Source organism: Lissotriton vulgaris, chromosome 12, assembly GCF_964263255.1.
Source record: "Lissotriton vulgaris chromosome 12, aLisVul1.2, whole genome shotgun sequence".
Classification (NCBI taxonomy): Eukaryota; Metazoa; Chordata; class Amphibia; order Caudata; family Salamandridae; genus Lissotriton; species Lissotriton vulgaris.
Genome location: NC_141700.1, coordinates 57264445 through 57289155, shown reverse-complemented (window position 1 = coordinate 57289155; position 24711 = coordinate 57264445). Strand labels below are relative to the sequence as shown.

The following is a 24711-nucleotide window of genomic DNA, read 5'->3' as shown; positions in this document are numbered from 1 at the left end:
TCTGCACGTTGCCTCGCCTTCCAACATGGTTACCTAACACCATCTTTTGGCAAGCTATAGCAGGCCCAGTGCACGTAGGCAGGTTTTGTATCACATCACCAAAAACAGGACTAAAAAACACAAGCTCTTCTAGTCAGCTAACACCTTCACGACAAGGCTATGCTTTCTGATCTTATGTACATGGTTTTACTTTGATCCTGTGGTTGCCGAGTACTCATTTGCTGCAATATTTTTGAATTCACACATCTAAATCAGTAAAGTAGTAAAAATGATTTGTGGCTTACATACGCTCTGAGGCATTTTACAGTTGGGAATTATTTTAGGAAAACAAAGTAAATTAACTAGTTCATTCAACGGAATGGCAGTAGTTGGTTAAACATGATTCTGCTACATAATAAGATATCCAAATTAATTGTATTTGGTTTCATACAGTGTAAAACATGGTCCAAGGTGTTAGACGCCGACCATGAATGGGCTGATGATCAAAGGACAGGCACAAATTGGTCAACTAAAAGAGAATGATAGATACAGGCATGATTCAATTGAGTACAACACCTATCACCATAGCCACGGTGACTTTAGACCAGGAGTCTTCAACACGGTGTGCAAAGGACATCTCTAGGGCGGAATTGCTCTTTTGGCCACATCCCTCTGCTTCTAAGCTTGGAAATAATGATTTGATTAACTCTGGTATGACAGGCTCCACTCTGCAGTGACCCACTCGAAGTGTCAGTTTGCACAAAAGGGAAAGGCCCAAAATACTTGAAGCTGTGGGTGGCTTTGGGCATCAAGACGTTGGGGTGCTAAAGAAATGTCTAGAAGATATGTGCCTAGATAGAAACGACCAATGAACAATCCTAAGGACCGCCCTACAGGCAATCGTAGTGTTGGGGAAATGTACTGATGTTTTGTTGAATTCTGCAAACGGATTGATTTGTGTGAGAAGATTGAAGTTTAGGGTCAGTGGTGACAAACTTATTTTTACTGTTTGTTTATAAATCCTAATATATACATATTGGTAAACAGATTGCACAAACACTAACACTTATGTTAGAGTGAGTATCAAATTAATACCCAAGCTTGTTCCCGAGCACATACTTCTCTACAAACATAAGCTAAAGTGACTTTACAAGGGAGGCGTAAGCTACAACCAAAAAGACACTTTTCATCCAATAATTACAAGACTCCCAGCACTGTTAAAAAGTCTCTGAAGAGATGTACAATAACACCCCTTCAGTGTGGGCTCAACGTTTGCCCTGGAGAAAGCCTAAATACTTCCTTACTGTTAAGAGAAAATTAAGTCACCTGCTCCTGGACAATGCTATTGACAATCTCAGAGCATGTTCTTCAAGCCAAGGCACATCCATTACAAAGCCCAACCGCTTCTCCTGGAAAACTACTGGTTCACAAGAAACAGAAGTGAGAATCAGCTACCTGGGACTTTGCTGGGCGCGTTGCAGGAGAATCCCCCGTTGGACTGGTCCGCATCCCCAAAGTCGTAAGTTTCTCTGGGCTTTGGCTTGTACTCTCGCTTAGGTCGGGACTGTGCTTCTCTCATCCTAGAAAAGAACAAAATACTCATTAAAACAGAATAAAATTGAAATTATTTTTACAGTCTGATCATACCAGTCTATGCTCCTACACAAAATGGCCAAGACGGTATTTTGTGAATATACCGAGGCAGGAGGGTAAGAAAGAAAGTGGGTCTTTTTTTAGACAATAAGTTACATACGCAAACTGCTGAACGAGTAACCCTTCTGCTTGATCGTCCTTCCAGTTTCCATTCCAAATTACCTTTGCTTTCACTTTTCCACTCAGCCAGCTATTTCAAACCTCTAAGGATCTCCCTGTTGCCAAGTTTACAGAAAAATAGGAGTTCTTCAATTTCCTGGCAGGGGCTGCACTTCTGACACACACACACACTCCCAGAACCAACTTTGTAATGCTCAAAGAATGCGCAGCAATGTTTCATCCCCTCCCCCCCTTCACGCAGACATCAACGGCATCTCCTCATATTCTAGCCATTGTGTTTCATGGTCCAGACCCAAGGTATTTCATTCCCTCCCCTAAAAGCACTATCTGCATTGGAAACCTGTAATACACATCTGGTTTCAGCTACCAATTCAACACGGATTATTAACAATGCTACCATTCCACCCAAAGAACGTCTGTGCTTGACATCAGCCTTCCTCTGAAATCTTCTCTTAAATAACAAATCGCCTTGATTTGGTAAATTTGGAAATAACCATTTACCTCCATCTGTCTGGTCCTTGATTTCCAGTGCAGATGAAAACGATTAATGACATTTTTTCACAGGCGGATTAGTTTCTTTGACAATTGTAGATGATTAATCAATGGTCTGTATTTTTATTACGGTTTTCCAATCATTTTGTTTTTTTGACAATTTAGAGTTCAATTTAGTTATTTTCTTATTTAATTTACGAGTTAAGTATGAAGCAGTATCCCTCCTTTCCCTTAATGTTTACCTCTGTTAGGTTTCAGCTACACAGAGCTTTAGCGGTCTGCTTGCCAGACCTTTTGTTCCAATACATTACATACACATTGAGTGGGTTCTGGGTCAGCCCTTCACTCATGAAGGGATGGCTTTGTTATCCATCTCAGTTCCCAGCTCCTGATACAATGGTGATTCTTGTGTTTGTTCTGACTAAGACCCTCTCAATGTTCTCATTGGATAAGCTATGTCCTTTCACTACATGCCTGAGTTGACTCTTCTTTTCTACGGAGTATATGTGTTTACTTTCTCTCTAACCCTGTTTTCACCTCCCTCCAAACCATAGGTGCAATCCTTCTCCAGCGTATGGTCCCAGAACCCCATGCCGATCATTAGGTTTATTTTAATTTTAAAACTTGCTGACTAATTTCTTCTAAGAACGCTCTTTTGGCTCTGCTCCCTTCTTGTCAATTGAATTTTTGTAGTATGACCAAATATACATGAAATTGTGTTAAGGTTCAAAGGTGTGTATTTTACGAAGAGAATCCACTTAGTCTGAGCCAACAAGCCTTCTCTCACCTGTCTTTCAGTTTATCCGCAAGTTCATCCAGGATTTGCACGGCTTGCCTGTGATAGTCTAACTGCGCATCCACCAGGGCTGACAGCTGGCTCACCTGTTCTATCTGTAAGAAGGCATGAGATCATGATATGTCAAAAAAGCAACAGCAGTGTAGCTTACAACCTGCACTTCCGCACTGTCTCGTTCATACCCTGCATTGACCAACATACTTACGTTATAGTCCCACCTATCAGTCTTCAAAGCACGCAAAGGAGATATGCCATCGCATTAACCTATATTCATATGCACATTTTTGACCAACAATGTCGGATCTCCTCACCGACTTCTCTACTGCTTGCTAGATTTCGCAGTGAAACTAACTCCTTGCTTCACAATCTCTCAAGGCATAAACTGCAGATGACCCGGTCACTTCTCACGCAATATTATACTTCACACATAACCTCATAATATATCACCTCACATCTCCAAATCTTTGTCTCAGCAAACCTCACACAACAGACCTGCCAATTCACTCATTACACACAATGAACGCCTTCCACAACTTCAAAATTCTGTTACCCTTCTGATCAAACCACTTCCCTCAAACACATCTAATTTCTCTCCCTTAATAGCTCTTTAGAATTAGAAACATTATTCCAACCCATGTGAGGGAGAAATGACTGTCAACAGTAACCCTTCGAGTATGCACATCTGTTGTTCGTTGGACAGTTTCCTGCTCCACTGTTCCTCAACACTTGCCACGAGGATGTGTGCTCATTAAACCTCAGTTTTACTACAGCAAAGCTACCCACATGGATCTTTTAGCATATATTTCTCCTCCAAAGGTAATGGCTACACATCATACCCCCAAACTGTGGGCATATCCTCTATCACAGTTGTGGCTTCTGTCTACTGCTCCCTTACATCAGTCTCTAGCAGGTTGTGCATGCTGGTCTCTGCCACTTCTTTGGATTCTTCAAACTTTTCCAGGGCCTGTCGGAGCTCCTCCTCCGGTATCTTCCCTTGCCGCTTCTTTTTGTAATCAAAGTCCAAGCGCCGACCCTCCAGCTTCTTCAGATGGTGCTGTGTAAAGATAGTCAAGATTCACAATACGCAATCAACATACACACATCAGTATAGGAAGTCACAGAGCAGCTGTGAAAAGATGCAGTCTGTCTTTGCCACGGGGAAGCACATTGTGGACAGTCACTGAACAACTAACTGTAGACCACAGCCCCTCGTGTAGCATCTGCCGCTAGCCATCTGAAAGTCTGTGCCTATGGCGATAGAATAACGGACAATGAGACAAACTATGATACAGTAGACGCTTGTAGACAATGCAAATAACAAGTCAGTTGACAAGGGTTACAGGTAAGGGGAAACCTGCTTCCAATTTCCCAAGGGCAGGGGAAACCACTGCAACTCAATCCACACCAGCAAAATGTTTTCTTGACATATTTATTTATTTATTTATTTATATGCTTATATAGCGCAAGACTCGACCCCCGTAGGGGTATCTCCGCGCTTGGTTCGCCATATATGTCTAGAACAGAGCTTTGAGAGGTGCGGGAAAGGTTTATGCGGTCAGAAACAGATGTGTTTTTAATGTCTTCCTAAAGGTTGAATGATTCGGGTTTTGTCTCAAATTGAGGGGAAGTTTGTTCCATAGCTTGGGGCCCATGTATGAGAGTGCTCGGCCACCTTGCCTTGCTCTTTTGATAGATGGGATTTTCAACAAGGATTGGTTGCTAGAGCGCAGAGAGCGCGCAGGTTTGTAAAACTTCAATTTTTCTGTCAAATATTGTGGCCCTAAGCCATAAAGGCATTTGTGTATAGTACAACAAATTTTGAACCTCGTCTGCTGACGGATAGGCAGCCAGTGAAGTTTATCCAGGAGCGGACAGGAGGGTGTTCTAGGCAGAACGTTTAGGAGCAGTCGTGCTGCGGTATTCTGAGCCACTTGTAGTCTGCTAAGCACGTCTTCATTAGCAGATATCAGTAGGCCGTTACAATAATCCAGCCTACTGACTACAAGGGCCTGGACAAGGGTTTTTCTATGGACATCTGGCAGGAATGGAAACACACTCTTCAGAAGTACGATTGTCCGAAACCATGAGCCAGTCACCTGGTTCACATGCTCATTCAGTAGCAGTCCCTGGTCCATTCGTATGCCCAAGTTCTTTACTGTCTGCTTGGGGATGGGAACGGGTCCCAAATCCAAAGGCCACCAGTCCGGTGACCACAGGAGGGGGGCCTCCCCAAAAAGCATGACCTCGGTCTTGCCCACATTGCATTGTAGGCAATTGGAGGCCATCCAGCTGGATACTGCTCTCATACCCTCAGCAAAGGAGTGTTTAATTGCTGGGGTGAGGGTGTGGAATGGAAACAAGAGCTGAGTGTCCTCAGCGTACGAGACTGGCGTAAATCCATATGTTCTCACAATATCAGCAAAGGGGACAACATACACATTAAATAATATTGGGCTTATACATGAGCCCTGTGGAACCCCCTTGGTGAGCTCCCCCGATGTCGAGCGATAGGAGCCTAAACTGACGCTTTGTGAGCGTCCGGAGAGGAAGCTCTCAAGCCAGGACAGCGCCAAACCTCCTATCCCCACCTTCTGCAGACGATCCCGTAGAATATCATGTGACACCGTGTCGAAGGCAGCGGACAGGTCCAACAGCACCAGAATCATAGAGCTCCCTCTGTCCTGTGCCATCCTTCTGTTATCTGGTACAGAAAGGAGCGCTGATTCAGTGCTGTAGTTAGGTCTAAACCCAGATTGGGTGTGGTCAAGACCTCCCGTTGCCTCGATGTATTTAGACAGGTGGGTGTTCACATGTTTCTCGGTCAGTTTACTCAAATATGGCAGAGAGAGATGGGGCGGAGGTTGGATAAGTCTGTCCATGGCATGGCCGAGTTTTTCCGAATTGGATTTGCTATCGCTCTTTTCCAGTCTTTGGGTACCTGACCCTCCTTAAGAGAGAGGTTCACGATTGTTTGTACCATAGGGCAGAGTAGGCTGCTTAGAGAGGCAGCCATTTTGGCCGGAAGAAAGTCCAGAGGGGACCCTGTTTTGATGTGGTTCATTAGGGAGATTATGTCTCCCTGGCTGGCCTCTGGAAAGGCGGTTAATGTACCATTATTGCCAGTAGAAGGGCTTGAGGGGGGGTTAGCAGTGTTATCCTTTAGATTAGTGGTTTTGGTAATTTTTTCGTAAATAGCCTCTATTTTATTTTCGAAAAATAGGGAGATGTCATTACAAAGAGACTGGGAAAAGTCATCCGGGCTTTCGCTGGCAGGCAGTAGGTTTCACAATGGTCTGTAGGATCTTATATAATTCCTTAGAGGCCAGCCTGATGTTTTTATGATAGGAGGAAAAGGTTTTGTGATATTCTTTCCTACTTTCCTCAGTGTTTTTTCCTCCAGGCTTTTTCCAGTTTTCTGCATTCCTGTTTTTCCAGTCTAAGTTGTTCTGTGTACCAAACTTCCTGTTTGGATGTGGGGTACTGTTTATAAAGTTTCATAGGAGCCAGTAGATCAACCGCCGCCAAAAGGGCAGTGTTGAATTTGGATAGGGCGGACTCTGCATTGTCTGTGTCTAAAATGGGGGGGTTCTCTCGATACTTCCTGTAATTCATTCAATGTTACCTTATGCCATTGTCTGCGCCACAGGGAGGGGAGGGGGGCTGTTTAGCAGGTTTTTCCAGGCCAAGAAGGGAGAATTCGATCATAAGATGGTCAGACCAACTTATTCGGGAGGAGGGACGACACCGTATCTTGGGGAAATTAGAAAAGATTAAATCCAAGGTGTGACCTCCTGTATGAGTGGGGCCACTATTCTGTAACTCCAACCCTAGTGAAGAGAGGTCGGACAGTAGGGATACCGTCTCAGGAAGATTCGGGGTATCTACGTGAAAGTTAAAATCTCCAAGGAGAAGAAAGTTTTCCTTGGCTTTAAAATGTTGAGCCAGTATCTCAGTTAAGGACAAAGTGAAGCCAGTGTCTGACCCCGGCGGACGATAGACCAGTGTTCCCTTCCAGTGATCTTTGGAGCCTGCGCTAATCCTGAAGATCATAATTTCCATGAGGGGGCTGCTTCTTTCTTCTATTATAGATACCTTCAGCTCTTCTTCATAGATTATGGCAATGCCCCCTCCGATTTTATTCGGGCGGTCAAGCCTTAGGATTTTATATCCTACAGGAATCCCAAGAGTGATAGTGGGGATGGTGTGAGGTTTTAGCCAAGTTTCAGTTAAGAAACATATATCAGGTTTGACTGTAATAATCAGGTCCCAAAGTGTAGGAAGGTGGATATCTGACTATGGTTACCCCCAAACTTTTTGCCTGGTGTTTAGCTGGTTTTTGACTTAGTTGGCCTGGGATCCTGCTATTCAGGGCCCCAGGCTGATTGCTCTCTCCTTAAAATGGACTCCATGTACCTTAGGTGCATAACACAATTGGAATTGGTTCACCTTATAGGCCCCTGTAACAGTGTACCATAGGTACCCAGGGCATAGGTGTAGCCAAGGCCTGCCAGGGGCTGCAGCACGTATTGTGCCACCCCTGGCCTGGCCTCCATATTTGACACAACTGGCTGATCACTCAGCTGGGGTAAGTTGGTGTAATCACCTCTTACTTAGGTACAGTATGCCTGTGCCTAACCCTAAACTGGACACATATGTTCCTATCAGCCACTCCTATGGAAGGCCTCATCAATCCTGGAGGCAGAGTGCTTGGAAATATGTGAGATGGTGCTCTAGCATGAGCTGAGCCTGTCTGCAGCTGTCGGGAACCACTCCCTAAGCTGTTCCGGGATATTGCCATACCATATACTCTTAAGTGCATTATAATCCTCGCGGTTATTTGCTATCTTTGGTTTGGCTTTATCAAAACATGTCGAGTAAGGTGTCATACGAATTGGAATACTATCCCCTCGCCAATTCTGGCGACGGGGATAGCATTCCACCCTTCTAGAGGGACACGACATGTGTGTAGCCTTAACCCCGGTTAAAGTTAACCAGAGCCTCAGCATCACAAAATGGATGCTGCCACCACAGACACATGTCTGACCTCCTGCTGCTGGGAGTCCTTCCAGCGAGGAGGGCCTGGACAAAGGGTTTCCTGCCTGGGGAGGTGCGAGCACCACCCCAGACAGGGTTTTGTGTATTGGGTAGGACAGGGCTGAATAGATTGAGACATGCCTGGGGCACACAAGGTGTCCCTGTGCATAAGCCAGCCCAAACCGGTTCTGGGGCTTTCCAGCCCCAGTCCTGGCGAGGAGCTGGACAAAGGAGAGGGGGTGTAACCACCCCCCTTCCTGGTCCCACCCATAGGGGAGGGACCTAGCAGGAGATCCACCCCTCAGATGGGAATAAGAGGGGGAGCAGTGCCATTGCACAGCAGATCATCCCGAAATCAACTTTAAACAAGAAGAAGACTGGACTTCGACATTCTGCTGCACAGAAGACTGAAGAGAATCTCCCTTGTGGCCTAGGAGTGGCCACCCTGTGAACACAGGTACCAACCAGCAACTCGACGTCTGCTTGGCCGCCGCCTCCCGCCGGAGACCGAGCCCAGAGCCCGACAAGAACCAGACTCCCAGACCTCTCAGAGCCCGATCCACAGTCCCTGCGAAGAAGGGACCCGTGGAGGCACCGAGTGACGTGGGACCGGACCTCTTGAAAGACACTCGAAAAGCTGACTGCGCAGCTTCTGAGGCATCCTCGACGTTGTGCTTTGGGGATTGAGAACCCCCACCACCGAGCAGCCCTTGCACCGAAGATCAGCCCTCCAGCATCTCCACGATCTGCGTGGGGCCCTTTTGCATTGTGCCACTCGACGCGCCATCCCGGCCACTAGCCACGCGGCCAGCGGCCATCTTGGCGACGAACCCGAAGATTTAAACAGCAGGTCTGGTTGCTCCAGACCTACCCAAGCTCCTGTGAAAAGGAGCACCCGCTCTGACCTTGCTGGTCCGAGTGAACAGCATCTTTCAACTTCTGCGTGGCTTGCATTTGCCAAGGCCTGTTTGCTCCGATCAGGTCGCCGACACCGCCAACAGCGAGAAGCCTACGTGGGACAGCTCGTGACCGACTCCTGGACGTCCTCGACCCAGAGTATCCACGTGGCTGCAGAAAGAAGCTACCCGACAACGCCTGTTTGCACCCGACATCGCCTGGTTCCAATCTGGTTCCACGGTAGTCACTGGCTAGTGACTTTGAACACTGTCCCCTCTGCTTTCAGGTCTTCACATCTTCAGATCCACCCTTGGATCCACCGGAACTCTTCTCACCGAGCCGCCTGCAGCATCTTCAGCTCCAAGCACCATCGACCAGCGTGACGAAACCCGACACAACTTCGACCCTGTGCACCCGCTTCCTGTGGGTGAGGTAACTCAGCTCCGCCGGTGCTCCTGCACTGGTACACATCCCAAGGGCCTGTGTTTTAAGTTTCAGCTCCGTAGGTCACTCGGAAGGTTCCTAACTTTCTAACTTTGTGCTTTTTACGCACCATAGACTTTGCATTGAGAAGTGCGTGCACTTTGAACACTGCACCCGAGTCCCGTGGGCCTTTCCCGACTTAGTCATTGCCAGTCTCGAATAGCTCCAGCGATTCCCAAGGCCCTAGGCCTCTTCACTTTCCTCCTGGTATCTCTTATACCACTTTCTTAGTATATGGTTTAGGTGGCCCCTAGGGCTCATCCATATTGTGCAACTTTTGTGTATTTTAAACTGTCTTGTGATTTAACGCTTGTGCTTCTGTGCTCATAAAGAGTTCAGGGGATTTTATAGTTAATAAATCAATATATATTTTCAATATATATCTGTGTGGTGTCCCTTTCATTTGGTATTCAAGGGGGTTGTGTATGGTATAACAGCTGGCTTCACATGCCTTTCAGAGTTTAGCCTAAGACTGCTTTGTCCACGTTACCACTAGGATAACTGGTCTACAAGGTTGAATTACAACCATCATCATAAGGGTTGCTTGGCATGATACAAAGTGATCACTAAGAATTAGTGAGCATTATATATCAGGCCAACTTCTCACACAAAGTTCAGAATGGTGCTTTGGTAAGGAACGGGTTTTCAGGAGAAAACATTTCAGACCTTTTGATTTTGAAGTCTCCCCCGTAATATATCGGTTTGATATGCCGGTGTGTGAGGCCTGGAGCCTTCAGTGTATGCATGAGAAAGGGCCTTCTGGGCAAGGCCAGGAGCCACGTGCACAACCAACTAGCGGCTTTAGTTGAAAGCTTTTTAGGGTCTAGCCTGAATACCTGATGCGGCAGTCTCTCATAGCATCCATATTCAATCGAGCACAATTCATAGCTCCGAGCCCCGTCCGGTCGCGGACGGGCGCAGACGGGCTACTCTTTGGCTGCTCTTTGGCGTGTCTTCGGCTCCCCTGCACGCGACCGCTGCGCACTCAGGAGGGGGCGAGGGATAAATAGCCCAGAAAAAGCAAGCACTAGAGCGCTAACCGCTCCAGCGACCAACAGGAAGTGCCTAGTAACAGTGTAGTCACAATATTGCCTTGTACCAGAATCCCTACAGCCCAGGGCCCTTGGCTGACTGGAAGATTTTGAGGCCCAAGGATGCTCACCGCTTTCAGGGCCCTGTCATTATCTTGGTAAGGATGTCCAGCACTATTCTAGTCCGTGACCGAGCTTGCGAGATGCACCTGCAGCCTATGTTCTAGTTTTGAGGACTTCCTGCACCCAAAGCCTGTATCCTTGTCCCCATGTCCTGCACGGCGTGCATCATAGGTCTGAAGATGTCCAGCACTGTCTGTATCCTATTTCCAAGATGTGTTCCACTGGGATAGCCTGAATCCTATCGTACCACGGTCTATCAGAGACATTTAAATATCTACACACACATTCAGGATCCCGTATGACTTCAACACAATTAAAGAAAATCAATGTAGAGATAACATTATATTGTTGGTCCTTTCATAAAATTTTGTAAGGTAAACTGCTAACAAGGGAATCCCTTGAACATAAATAGTAGAGTTTTTTTTTTATTAATTCAGATGTCCAATTAGTGACCAAAAAAATTAAAATCAGTAAGTAGTAACGAGATTTAAGAAAGAGTTAAACCAAAGAAAATCCTAAATCATACACGATGGCCGCATACAGAGATTAAATCATATAGAACATATATTCACAAAGATAAGCCCTTAGAAAGATGTAGAAATCTGCAAAGCGAGGCAGGTTAGAGATCTAACCTGCTAGTTAATGGGGATTCTTTCTTCTTCAGCCACTGCAAGTTTGAAATAAATAATGCCCCATCTCAACTGGAACCCAACACGAGTAATCTTAACAGCAACTGTGCTAGGTATTTCACTCTCTTCACAAGTACTTAATATAACTACTTGTTCATCCGTCCAGACAATGCCAACCTCAAAAGTACTGAATATAACCGTACTTGTGCGTCCATCCTAACACTGCCAACCTATTGCCAATCAGCTGCAAAATCCATGAAGCACGTACCCAGCCCCAGTTCACTTATCTCACCTACTTTTGGCACACAAGGTGCACTTACGAGGCTACTACCACAGCAAAGGCAACCCGTGGCAGACTTCAGAGTACAGGGAGGATGTTGCAATGAGAAGCCTTGCTGAGTTACCTGTATCTCTTTAAGATCTTTGTCACACAGGTTCTGCAGTGGATCGATAAAGTTCTGCTTGACTTCAATATCCAACGAATCCTTTACTTCTGCTAATCTCTTCATTGACTCACCAGCATCCAAAAGCGCATCGCCTGGTGGAGGGGGGGAATAAAGGGAAATTAGGTCATTGGAAAGAAAATGCAGCTTTACATGTGGAGTTTGTTAACAGTGGGGGGATGTAGCCCAGATTACAGAAGTATCTCAGAATTAGGAGTCCCTTAGGTTCTTCAGGTCAGGAAGGACAGTGGGTGTGGCCAGGTAGGTAGCATATTTCTAGTTTCTGACTCACGTGCCATCAGAGGTAGAACCGTGAGTCATGCCCTTTCTACTGCACAGGGTGGATCTGTTCCATATTTATAGAAGGCGCTGTGCTAAGGCCAAGTCACATGCCAGGGGCGTGTAAGGAGAATTTGGAGCCCTGCTCCCCATTAAAGGCGGATCCGTTATTAGGCAAAGGTAGGATTTTAGTAAGGAAGGCTGAACAGTTTGGATAAGTATCACTATCCACAGATCAAAAATGCATCTCTGCCAACTTATGCAAGAGTCAAAAGGATTAACAGAGAATGAACCCTCATCTCTTCTCAAGAACAGTTTTTTTTTCTGGGGAAAGTTTCTGGTAAAGAGCGTGGTAGTGTGTAGAAGTAAATCTTGCACTGTCCTGAATACTATCAAGTTAAATGTAAAAAGAAAGAACAAAGATGCTCTAAAGTGGGAATTACAAGAATGATCGGTTAACCGGATGTGAAGGACATTGACAAAGGGCATTAGGGGTACATTGTCTCGGTATCTGAAAAATCCAATCAAATCCGATATGTTAAAGTGGGAATATCGGGAAAGGAGCTCTCTAGACACCCTCACACTGTCTGGAAGTCTGATCTGGAGGAGTAGGAAATCTGCATTCGTAATGTTGTGTGGAAAAAGGATAGAGTGTGAGACAGAACATAGGAGTGTGTGCAAAGGATGCAAGGGTGGTGGTGGTAGTAGGATCTATGGGTACCAGTATCACAGCAAACTTCCCCAAAGATGTGCCACAGTCTGACCAAACAGGACAAGGAACGGAAGGTACTCACCAAACTTGGAGTCATCTCCCAGCTCCTTCCCAAAGCGAAACATGCTCTCTCCCAGGAGCCCCTCGGGCTGAGGATAGCCAGGGTTCTTCACTTGCCCTCGTATCTTGGAGACCGTGTTTAGCATTGAGAGCTTAGCCCTGGATGCTACCAAAAAAAGAGTCACATTTAGGATGTGAGATGCTACATTATCCTGCAGAAAAGAGTACAGGTGAGAGAGAGCTAAAAAGAAGGGAAACGTAGGAGTGAAAAGGAGTCAGAAAGAGGGAGTGACAGGCAGAGTACAGGTGAGAGCGAGCCAAAAAGAAGGGAAACGTAGGAGTGAAAAGGAGTCAGGAAGAGGGAGTGAACGAGCAAATCGGAAATAGGGAGGGTATAGGGACCCAACAGTGAGAAACAAAGAATGTTTCAGACAAAGTGGAAGGGAGATAAATACAGTGGAAAGCAAAACTAGAAAGGCAGAAATCCATTTCCAGACTTCTGTAACTCCCTTCAGTTTAGTTAAATGCATAAACTATAGGAGTCAGAGGGAAGACTCTGCCCCAAACCTCCCCCAGCCGACGGGCAGTATTAGCACTCAGTTTAGAAAATGGGTGTACCCCAACAACCTGCTCCCCTTACAGATTTGGCTCGTGCTTGGCTACAGTACTACAAAAAAAATCACCATATAATAAAATTCACCCCACAGAGGACTTTGACCACTCAGATATACTCTAATCCCCTCAAAGAATTTCCCAATACCCAAAAACCCAAACCTATATAATTAATCCCAAATTAAAAGGACTCCACTCTATGAGACACACCTTTCCTCCTCCGTGCGAGAATGAACTTTAGGCCCCAACTTTGAGAATTCTCGACTTAAATGCACCCCAGGGCCACTCCCCACCAAAGATACACCAGAACGTGTAAGAAGTATTTACCTGGGTTTGGCTGGAGATACTCAATGGTTTTTATTAGCACTTCAGACACTGCTTTGCTGGTCAGGTCCACTTTCTACAACAGAGGGCAACAGATTCTTATTTTTATCAAGAACATGCTTATAACCGTATGTTAAATATTTATATCATAGGTTAGTGAAACACAGATTGACAGAAACCATTTCCGTTATGAAATTTCTAAAATGTGGCCCATTCAACAGGTGTCACGGATGCGCTTCGTAAATCTTGTTTGTGTATGTTAAACATACACGTTACTAAACTAGATGTTCTACATGATTACAGGCACTGCGAGCCGAACATGAAGTAGGTTTGAATCAAATCTATGTATGGGGATAGTGACTATAACCTACAGACATGTGCCTCGAAATGTTCCTGTAACAGGTGCACAAGTCTATTTTTGCAACTATGTGGACCCAAGCAATGTTTAGTCTATATACAGCTTCGAAGGCTCCTACCATGAGGGGCCCCTTGTACAATGTTCATGGCTCTAGAGTCAAGGAACGATGGGGAACAGTAAACAGGTATCAAGGCAGCTTCTTGAAGAACGAACCCCAAGAAGGGGGCATAGTCCCAGTACTGGCGATTGGTATCTTTACCTTCTCCATTTCTTTGAAGTCATCGTCCAGCTTGGTCCCTTCGGCTCCTCCAACCTTTTCACTGACGAGCTGTAGAGAGCAGAAATATGAGGGTGAGGCCATTGTCTGTTCCTGTGTTCTATGCTTCGCCTACCCAAACCCTATTGATTCTCTACCCAAGCAGATTGAACGGTTTACGAAACAGACCAAAGAGCAGCTTCACCTTCAAGCAGTGCTCCTAATGGCGTCACTACGTTTTTTATGCTTCGCATCTTTTTCGAAAAGCAAACATCAACAGCGTAAGCAAGGGGAGTTGGCGTAGTGCGTAGTGCCACTACGCAGAGCTCCACGGAGTTATGAGGAACCCATGTCCGGCGGCCAGCCGAGGGTCCGTGTGCCTGGGACGGTGGTCCCTCGTGCCGGGGCAGGCTCCCAGATTCCCCGGCTGGTGTATCTGTCTTCCCAGAGGCTCAGTTTATACAGGCTAAGCAAGCCAAAAGATAAAACACTTGAAAACAGTGACCGAGTAAGAGAACATTTATTTCCAACAATGGGTTGTGGGATCTAAACAACAAAAACCATGTGTCTGCAACACATCTCATTTAATGGCTCTGTAATCTCAGACGCAGCTTTATTTTGCAATGTACAAGCGCTGCACTTCTAAAACAGGTCTATTCGTTTTCATTGCGTGAAATATGGCACACAATTTGTCTCTGGTTTAGTGATGGTCGTTTAAGGACTTTTCACACAATAGAGTTTGACCCAGCTGCAACAGGTGAATGTGTGTTTTCTCAAACACTGCTGTAAAGAGAAACAGTATTTCCTATCCTACTCGGAGTTCTAGTAGGGCAGAGCAAACTTAGATTATTCGGGGGCTGCGTTTATTGCAAGTCTTTCTAAAAGGAACTGCATAGACACCATGCATGCTTGGCGTGGGCAATCTACTCCACAGATAATGCCAACCCTTCGGCTGGTGGGGAGAATACAATTACAACCAACGCTCCTTTTAAAGTGAAGAGAGGCCAGGGCTTTCAATGGAACAAACCACAGGTGACCTTAGCTCGCCTTCGATCATTTGCACAACGTCCAATAACACCATCTTCAAATCGAACATCACATGGGAAAAACGCACACGAACGCTGCAGATCTTAGATTTACAACTAAATTGTAACCTATATTCTTGCCTTTCTTCCATCAAGGCTTGTGCCACAGCCATGAGCCCATAATTAGCAGGGCTGGCTTCCATCTCAATGCAGCTCACCTGAAGCAGTGGCTACTGGCTGTAGGGAACGTGCCAACCCCCCGTCCCCCCCAAAATACAATTGCCACTGGTGCCAGTGTATCTTTAGTTGTCACTGCTATGACTCGCACATGCACACGCACCTCTTCCATTATCCCTGTGATATGCATTCCTGTGAGCACAATCACACGTGCTAAATTCCTAGAAAAGCCGTTGGGTAGGAGTACAACCATTCATTACCAGAACTGAAATCCTCCAAGCAAGAAGGGTCTTTCCCATGTACTCTAGATCTCCTCGAATACTGATCTAAGTGCCTGTGCATAAGAAACATAAGGAACTGCTCAGCATTGAATTCTTGGAGATGGGCTCCTTCCAAAGATCTTGGGTTTACATCTAGAGGAGAGGACCGATGGACACTCCATGGCTATGAACCCAAATGTTAGGAATACTGATCCGCGTCAACGATGCATCCCCAGATCAAATCAAGGAACACACGGAAGAAGGATCCTGCACATAGGAAGCCATCCACCAGCCACACACACTGGTTTTAAGCCACCCTTGGGCATGAAGAGAACATATGAGGAAGGAAGAAGGACGCGTGTTCCAATACAGTTTCCCTCTTTCCCCGTCTACCTTAATAGAAATGTACAAATGTGCCACGTGTGTTCATGGAATGTCTGACCACATCCTAATCATCACAGTGCCAGGTGGTGCTAGCGGTGAATGCTTTCCACCCAGAGTGAGTCACTACTCCTGGTCATAATTACAATCATTAATCTCATAGCTAAAAGGCTCACAGGGAAGTGTGTGCTTCAGGAGCGCCTCCGCTCTTGCTCTGTAGTGTTTATACTGGTCTGGTCCCCTCTTACATTCTCTGTCATCTATGCATGGCCCTCTCCACCTAACAAGAGGTCTTGCTTCTCCATTCAATGAATGGTAATGTTGGAAACAACTCAGTGAATCATCCTAACCTATCTTTCCAGTTAGACCAACCTCGCTGACAATTCTACAGAGCTCCTCTGACCTCTCGACAGCCCTGTACTCCAAGGTAAATGTAGAAGCACACTGAAGGATGAGACAGAGAGGACCGAATTATAAGGCACTGTGGACAAGTTAAGCACCATAAGAAATACTACAGAGCAATGTGTAGCATTATAATCTAGTTACTTGACCTGGTTAGGGACACTAATGCAAAAGTGGTCCCAGCCATATACAATAATACAGACTAGAGAGGGTTTGTAAGAAGAAAACAACAAGCATTGGAAATGCAATAGGTCTCACATTAGGAAAGTTTGAGTGATTGGTATTGCAAATGACATTTTTTATTTATGTGTTGGTTTTGAAAATAGCAAAATTAATAGCTTTGTCAGTTACAATGTCAATAGTTTTAACTTTCGCAAATGTGACACCTATAGCATTTGTAATGCAATGTGTGTTGTATTTACGTGACTTAGATGTATTGATGTTACAAATAACAATGGCTTTTAATTTTGTAAATAATTAATACTTAAATAAAAGTTCTTGTAATTTATAATGGCAATAGCTTAAACGTTTGAAAATAACGTTTGTGAAGATTATGTTCAGTGTATTTTATTGTGACGAAAATCCAAGAACATTGCATTTGCACCTACACACACACAGAGCCACACATATATAGATGTGGTGGTGGTGGATATGGTGGTGGTGGATGTGGTGGTGGTGGTAATGGTGGATGTGGTGGTGGTGGTGATGGGGGTGGATGTGGGGGTGGATGTGGTGGTGGGGGTGGATGTGGTGGTGGGGGTGGATGTGGTGGTTGTGGAGGTGGTGGATGTGGTAGAGGTGGTTGTGGTGGATGTGGAGGTGGTGGATGTGGTGAAAGTGGTGGTGGATGTGATGGTGGGTGTGGTGGGTGTGGTGGGTGTGGTGGATGTGGTGGATGTGGCGGTGGATGTGATTGTGGAGGTGGAGGTGCATGTGGAGGTGCATGTGGTGGTGCATGTGGTGGTGCATGTGGTGGTGCATGTGGTGGTGCATGTGGTGGTGCATGTGGTGGTGCATGTGGTGGTGCATGTGGTGGTGCATGTGGTGGTGCATGTGGTGGTGCATGTGGTGGTGCATGTGGAGGTGGATTTGGAGGTGGATTTGGAGGTGATGGTGGGTGTGGTGGTGGTGGTGGATGTGGTGATGTTGGTGGATGTGGTGATGTTGGTGGATGTGGTGGTGGTGGATGCGGTGGATGTGGTGGATGTGGTGGTGGTGGATGTGGTGGTGGAAGTGGTGGTGGAAGTGGTGGTGGATGTGGATATAGCGCATACGTATGGCATGACTAAAAAAAAAGCAAGCTGGTTCTGAGACGCTGCGGGCTCTTAACGACAGATGAAATCAGCAGCATTCCTGGATTTCTTAAAGTTTGTCGGAGGGGAGGGGGGCCGTGGGCTTTGCAGCACGGAGCGCACAGCGAAGTGAGTTGTGCTGTGAACCCTTAAGAAACTTTAAACGAGTGAATATTGCTGACTTCGTCTTTCTATTGCTCATGAAGGTTTTATTAAATTCGTGAAGGCAAAGAATATGAATGACGAGGCTGTATCTTATTCTAAACTGAATGTATGGTCTTCTGAGCGCTTTAAGGCATATTACATAAAACAAGCATTAAAAAGCCAATAGGACCAGCTTATTTTAGTCAAAGGCAATAGTATGCACACACACACACACATTCATACATATGGTGACAAACCACAGTTGTATGAGGACATGCACATAGTATTAATGCGTTGGATGCATGGATACGTTTATGGTTGGATGGGCGTGCCTGCATGCAGCGGTGGGTTGGTGGGTAGGGGTAGCTGCACACATGGATGGATGCAAGTGTGAATGGGTGGGTGAATGGATGCATGGATATGTTTATAGTTGGTAGGTGTATACTTGGATGAATATATGGTTGGATGGGCGTGCCTGCATGCGAGGGTGGATGGGTAGGAGTGGCAGCACACGGAGATGGATGAAAGTGTGAATGGGTGGATTTATAGAAACTGGATAATTTCAGATACAATTTATAATAAGAGGCGCTTTGCAGAGCTTGCAACGCTGCACCTCTCTAGATGTCAAGTTAAGTTTGCTGAACTATGGGAATGTCACACCGAAGTGAAACCCTTCCGTTAACGAGCTGTGCAGGTTCCCGGGCCGACTCTCTGCACTTTATCCACAGTGGGAGAGTGACATGAGTCGAGAAAAACATTCAGTTAATAAAACTGCATCCGAACCAAGTCCTGCAGCTATGAAAAGAGCAAATACATGTAATAAAGGTATTGTTTTGAACGTTTGACGCTGAAGCAGATACCAAGCACAGGGGCTAGGGGGGGGGATAGTTCCTCCATGGTCTATGTTCCGGCAACATACGTAGATGGATGAAAGTGTGAATGGGTGGGTGAATGCTTGGGTGAAACGATGCATGGGTGGATGTTGAATGATGGATGTCGGAAGTAGCTCATTGAGGGAGTTCTGTGAAATAAAATATTCACCAAATGGTCCGATGCGTGTCACCTGAGCCAACCTTGGGTTTGTATTTAGATCACACACCGAACATTAAGAACCCAAGGTACCGGGAAGAATCCCGAAAAGTGTGGGCAGTGTGCGCAATGACAGAGCGGAAGGCAAGAAACTGAATAAGCAGAAACAGACTGAGTAACTGGAACGTAACCTCATCTCTGTGTGTCTGCCGTGTCCAGGATTCAAATGAAGTGAGGGGCATGGAGGCAGCAGACGCATGGGAAGGTATGACAGGATGACATATGTGGGGGCTGGGAGGGGAAAAGAGGGGGAGAGAGCAGAGGCCGTATAATAGATACATTCACTCCGATGTCATGCTTTCATCAAAACTCCTGGGTTTTACCAAGTCTGCAGCCAACTTTCAGTCCGTCTAGAACCTTATGAATTTCTCATGAGGCGGTTTTATACATTGTGGTTATCCATTCGTTGTGGGCAGGAGATGGAGAGATTACCAGTGACGGAGGGCTGACGGACGGCGCAATGACAGAACGGAAGGCAAGAAACTGAATAAGCAGAAACAGACTGAGTAACTGGAACGTAACCTCATCTATGTGTGTCTGCCGTGTCCAGGATTCAAATGAAGTGAGGGGCATGGAGGCAGCCGACGCATGGGAAGGGGTGACAGGATGACATAGGTGGGGGCTGGGAGGGGAAAAGAGGGGGAGAGAGCAGAGGCCGTATAATAAATACATTCACTCCGATGTCATTCTTTCATCAAAACTCCTGGGTTTTACCAAGTCTGCAGCAAACTTTCAGTCCGTCTAGGACCGTACGAATTTCTCATGAGGCGGTTTTATACATTTGGGTTATCCATTCATTGTGGGCAGGAGATGGGGAGATTACCAGTGATGGAGGGCGGACGGACGGCACAACAGGGGCAGAAAAAAACCAAGAAACAAGTTAATAGAAAACGAGACACGGCCGGCCGGCAAACTGAAAGCACGGCCGGCCGGCCGTGAAAGCCTTTGATGCCGCAAGGGTGGAGCGGCACCAAGCTGGGCAACAGATGGCTGACTATTTGATGCTGTGCACGCGCATTTTAGGTCAATGCGCTTGCGCATTGAACTAAAACCGCACGGGCACAGCATCAAATCGCCAGTTAGTTAAAGTCTGTTTAAACCCCTATAGTCTCGCTCCGCTCAATGCGAATGCGCATTGAGAGGCGAGACCTAAGAAGGTACACATTGAGCACATCCTATTCAAATTGCTCCATGCAGAGATCTGTCTTGATTGGAAACCGATGAAGACAGATTAACGGTCTCTTTCCTTCCTCCCAGAGCCAAGTTTGTGTAAAACATATACAACAATGTACTAAGCAGAAATCATGCTTACATGTACACTCTCCTTATAACAAAAGTGCTTTTTACAAGTGGTACTTTACTTTAAAATACTGCTTCAGTTTCTGATGTATGGCGTTTACACGCCCTGGCCTCTTGTTGCACCTCTTACCACTAAGAACAGTATTTTACAATACACATGCTTGGTGGATGTATAGCACTGACAGGTATGTTAACATTCAAGCTATTAGACCTTAAAAACAGATGTTTGGAATTCTATAGAACGCTTGAATGTCCCCTTGAACTAAGAAGCAAATTGGGGACTGGGGAACAGAATAAAAAAAAAACAAGCTAGCCCCAAGGCGCCAACACAACATAGTTGCTTTCAGATGCAGGAAGGTTCTCTGCCCCTCACTAGGAGTCACTAGAGTTATAGGACAGCATACCCCCTCACCTCGGAGCTACAGATGCCAAAAGGGGGATAGCAAAACTCCAGCACTGTATCTGTGGACCTCTTGAGTCCGCCAAGAAATGAGGAGGTAGCCAAAGAAAATAGTCATTCCAGGTCAGATTCCTTGGGTAATTCCTCATTTCTGTTTAGTCTTTCACCGGGAGATGTGGTTTCTAGCAACAAACTAAACAGATCTGAATGGATTTTCAGCCAAGTAAACAAGTCTGTGCTGTTTCTGCCAATTTAAAAATTCGGATAGATGCAGTTAACTGTTTGAATCAAAACTAAGAGGTCACTGGTACTAAGCACCAAGAGTGTGGGGTGCCGAGGGGCAAATGGAGAGGTAGGAGAACAGAGGGCATCGAAAAAACATGATCCCCGAAACATAGTGCAGGTGAAGGCGCAGCCTATGCGGAGGGTGCAGTGGCGATAGAGAGAGATGAGAAACCATCCTTGACACAAACTCTCCATCAACAGACAGATCAACCAGTCTCCTCATCATGCTTCCACATCCTGCAAATGCTACACAAGATTTTCAAGTGGATCTCACTAAACACAGGACGATTGGCCACCCAGGCTCTTATCACAAGTAGACTCGATTACGGAAACACCATTTGCATCGTAATCCCAGCCCATGTCCTACACCAATTCCAAACCACCTAGAACGCCCCAGCCAGGCTCATCCTGAACATCCAACGAAATAACCACATCTCTCCACTGGCTCCCAGTCCAGGAAAGATGCATGTTAACATTACTCACCCACCCCTACAAATCTCTCCATAAAACTGGTCCAGCTTAACTCAAAGCCTCAACTTCTACCTACCCACCAGATACCTTCAAATATGCGTTCCAGGCATGAGCACACCTCCCTCGCATCTAGGCGACCAGAAGTGAAGGACGGTCCTTCTCATACCTCGCAGCCAAGACCTGGAACGACCTCCCAAAACACCTCAGAACTTCCCCCTCGCTCATGGACTTCCAAAGGAACCTCTTTCAGGTGAAACAGGCATGATCTCCTCCTTCCCCTTCCGGCCTGCCCCTCTCAACGCCTGGATACCTTCAGGGGTGATTAGCCATGCTATGCAAATTCACATAACATAACAAAATTCACATTATTAAAAAACCCTATATCCCTCACTGCAGGGATTGAATCCAACAAGGGACCATTACTAAACCATCATATCAGAACACAGTGGATTGTGTACATTTAATTGATAAAGTACAAGACCACTGCAATATCAACTAATGAATGTGCAGATCCATTTCCTTGCACACCATACTCATGGGCAGGTCGACAATCAGCCCTTACTGCTGACCGATACACACCAGCTCTCTCACGTCAGTGCAGCTCAATGCCCTTTTACTTCACACTGCTACAGCTCCATACAACTTGTAACTGAACATCTTCATGCACCCATATACCTTATGCTGTTGCAGGTACATGCACTGATTCGTCTTTTTTACAGCTCCATAAATATTCACGCCACACTCCTGAAAAACACAACTCAGCCTCAGTCCTTCTTGGACCCACACCCAAGGATGCACTGTTCACAAGCTTTTCATCCTCTCTGACCACTATCTGTGCACTTATGCAATCCTTCTGACCCAGAAAGGTGCTGCCTCCTTAACTCCACAATGTGGAGTTACTTACAGCCCAGGATCCAGGGGCTCCCTTTTCTGGTATGATCTAAAAATTGCGCATGAGAGAATGGATCAGAAGATAATCAGTCACTGCCTCACTCGTTTGCTTCCCTCCCATGAACTACATGCTGCAGTTTGTTTCGCCAGTCAAATATTTACCAAAGGGGAGATGCCAAATTGTAAATAAAATTGTGTACTCATAACTACAGAAAGAGCCATGGGTGGCATGTGACCCCACTGCGTAAAGAATATTGAAGTGAAGTATGATAAACCTAATCCGCTGTAGAAAAGCTGTGTAATAGCGAAAGGAATGAAAACATAATTGGGTGGGGATTCCTTTCAATCACAGGGCATTGGCTTCAACTCAGTACAACTACAGCGGTTTGGGAAACAAGAGAAGGGTGCGGCCTTAAGCTGTGGACACAAAGCATCTGCTACTTGAGATAGTGCACTCTGAAATCAAGAGATCACCATCTGACCCAGGCACACCGAGAGAAGGCAAATATGGAACCGGGACCTGCAGAGCACACTGGTCTCAACAACTAAAGGCAAGGGAAAGCGATAGAAGCTAGCCAGAAACACCAAGTTTAGAAAGCAAAGGGATCATTCAGGAGAAAGCAGTTGTCACCAACAGTTCTATAAAAGGTGAGTAGAATGACTGGAGCAGGTCGAGCACCCAGTGCAATAAGAGAAAGGAAAGGGATTGACTGGGAGAGGGAACCCTGCTCACCTAGTGGAGGGAGTGGTTGAGCACTAGATGGGTCCTGCAGAACACAGAACAAATATAAAGACCGCGGAAGGGAGCTAGCAAGAGTCTGGATACACCCTGTGAGAAAGGAATTATGAGAACTAGCAGGAGACATTCTGATCTTAGCCGTCGACAAATGGCATACTAGACCCTGAAATTCCCATGGAGGCCCACAAAAACAGACCCTTCACCTCCACTTGCATCAGAATTCTAACCCTTGTCCTCACCAATCTCACTTTGCGAAAATCAGGAACCAAGAATGTAAGTTTAAGGGAGAAGGCATCTGGCATCAAAGCATGTCCATTTGAGGGATGTTTACCTCCTACACTTTTTTAAAATGAATCACTAAACGGAAGCTTAACACCTACTTCTTCTGGGAGCTGAGAACACGCTTTCTCTTTTACACAAAGTTTACTGTTATAAGGACGCCAAAACTGCTCTGAAGTCAACGACAGAGAAGGGTTCTTTCCACTTGCTCGTTCTTGGAAAAGCCGAGCCCCGGTCCAATTGACCCTTATTTTAAAGCAGGCTCTATAAAGATACGTTTTGACCGAGTACTTTGCACGAGCAATTTAAGTCTGCTAGAGTTTAGAACTTGCAGACAGATCAAGTGAGACATGGTGTTCTCCCCTTAAGCACCCAGGCTGGGACAGCAACCATCTGCAGAAGTGCTTGAAGCCACCTTTTGACAAATACTCCATTACTACTCCCAAACTCTCAATTGCCCACCTCCTGAGCTAATGCTCTTAAGAGGGCATGAGGCTGTTCTACAAAACGACCAACATGTAATGCCAGCAAGAAATGGTCGAGAAGCAACGTAGAAAGGCATTTTTGATTGCGAATGAAAATGGTCCTGTTTAACCCACCTTCACGAAATTTGATAGCCACTAGGCCTTTCTGGCCAAAGTGCATCAATAAAACTTTTCATTTTGTTAAATTTAGGGTAATGCTTTAGGAAGGGATTACAAAAATTACATTTGCCTCCCCGACTCACAAAGGACTACTTGCTCTTTGCTAAAAACAAAAACTGTCAACAAAGATTCACACCATATATGGCATGAAGACAGAACTTGTTTATTTGGTTTGGTGTAAATCCATCCAGTTCAAGAAATTGTGAGAATAAAAGATATTGGAAATGTTTTGAAGGGTTAATTTTAGAGATGCCCTGATTAATAAATTCACAAACTGCAGATTCGAAACCCAAACCTGAAACTAACAACAACTTTAATCTGCTGAGGTAGTGGCGTTACATCACGCAGACTGCAGTTCATAAACCACTGGAACCAGCACTTCACTTCTAAACCCGGACTGCGGAGCAAAACGTGAACATGATTGCTCAACCTGCTATTACACGAAGGAGAAGTGTGTGAACCGCACAAGTTTGAAAAAACATGCTGCAGAAAAATAATAATCTGAGGTACCATGTTGGGGCAAACCTCAACAACAAGAAGACATGGCCATACTGAAAGACTTGAAAATATCCTTTCCTACAGCAGAACAAGCCCTGGCAAAGTCAAATGGCCCCGCCCTTAGTACCTATTGGCTTTGCCAATGCCTTTTAGC

The 24711-nt window shown here is 45.7% G+C and overlaps 1 protein-coding gene across 2 annotated transcripts in view; it reads right to left on the bottom strand.

The window, feature by feature from the left end:
* Positions 1-24711, bottom strand: part of SH3GL1 (SH3 domain containing GRB2 like 1, endophilin A2) — a 110147-nt gene that overhangs the window by 20669 nt on the left and 64767 nt on the right. For both annotated transcript variants that reach the window (XM_086947069.1, XM_086947070.1), the window contains exons 2-8: positions 14285-14353; positions 13671-13743; positions 12754-12897; positions 11642-11775; positions 3936-4094; positions 3032-3135; positions 1435-1559 (exon numbers count right to left, since the gene is read on the bottom strand). In XM_086947069.1, the coding sequence (XP_086803195.1) occupies positions 1435-1559; positions 3032-3135; positions 3936-4094; positions 11642-11775; positions 12754-12897; positions 13671-13743; positions 14285-14353 (808 nt within the window). The remainder of the gene's footprint in view (positions 1-1434; positions 1560-3031; positions 3136-3935; positions 4095-11641; positions 11776-12753; positions 12898-13670; positions 13744-14284; positions 14354-24711) is intronic.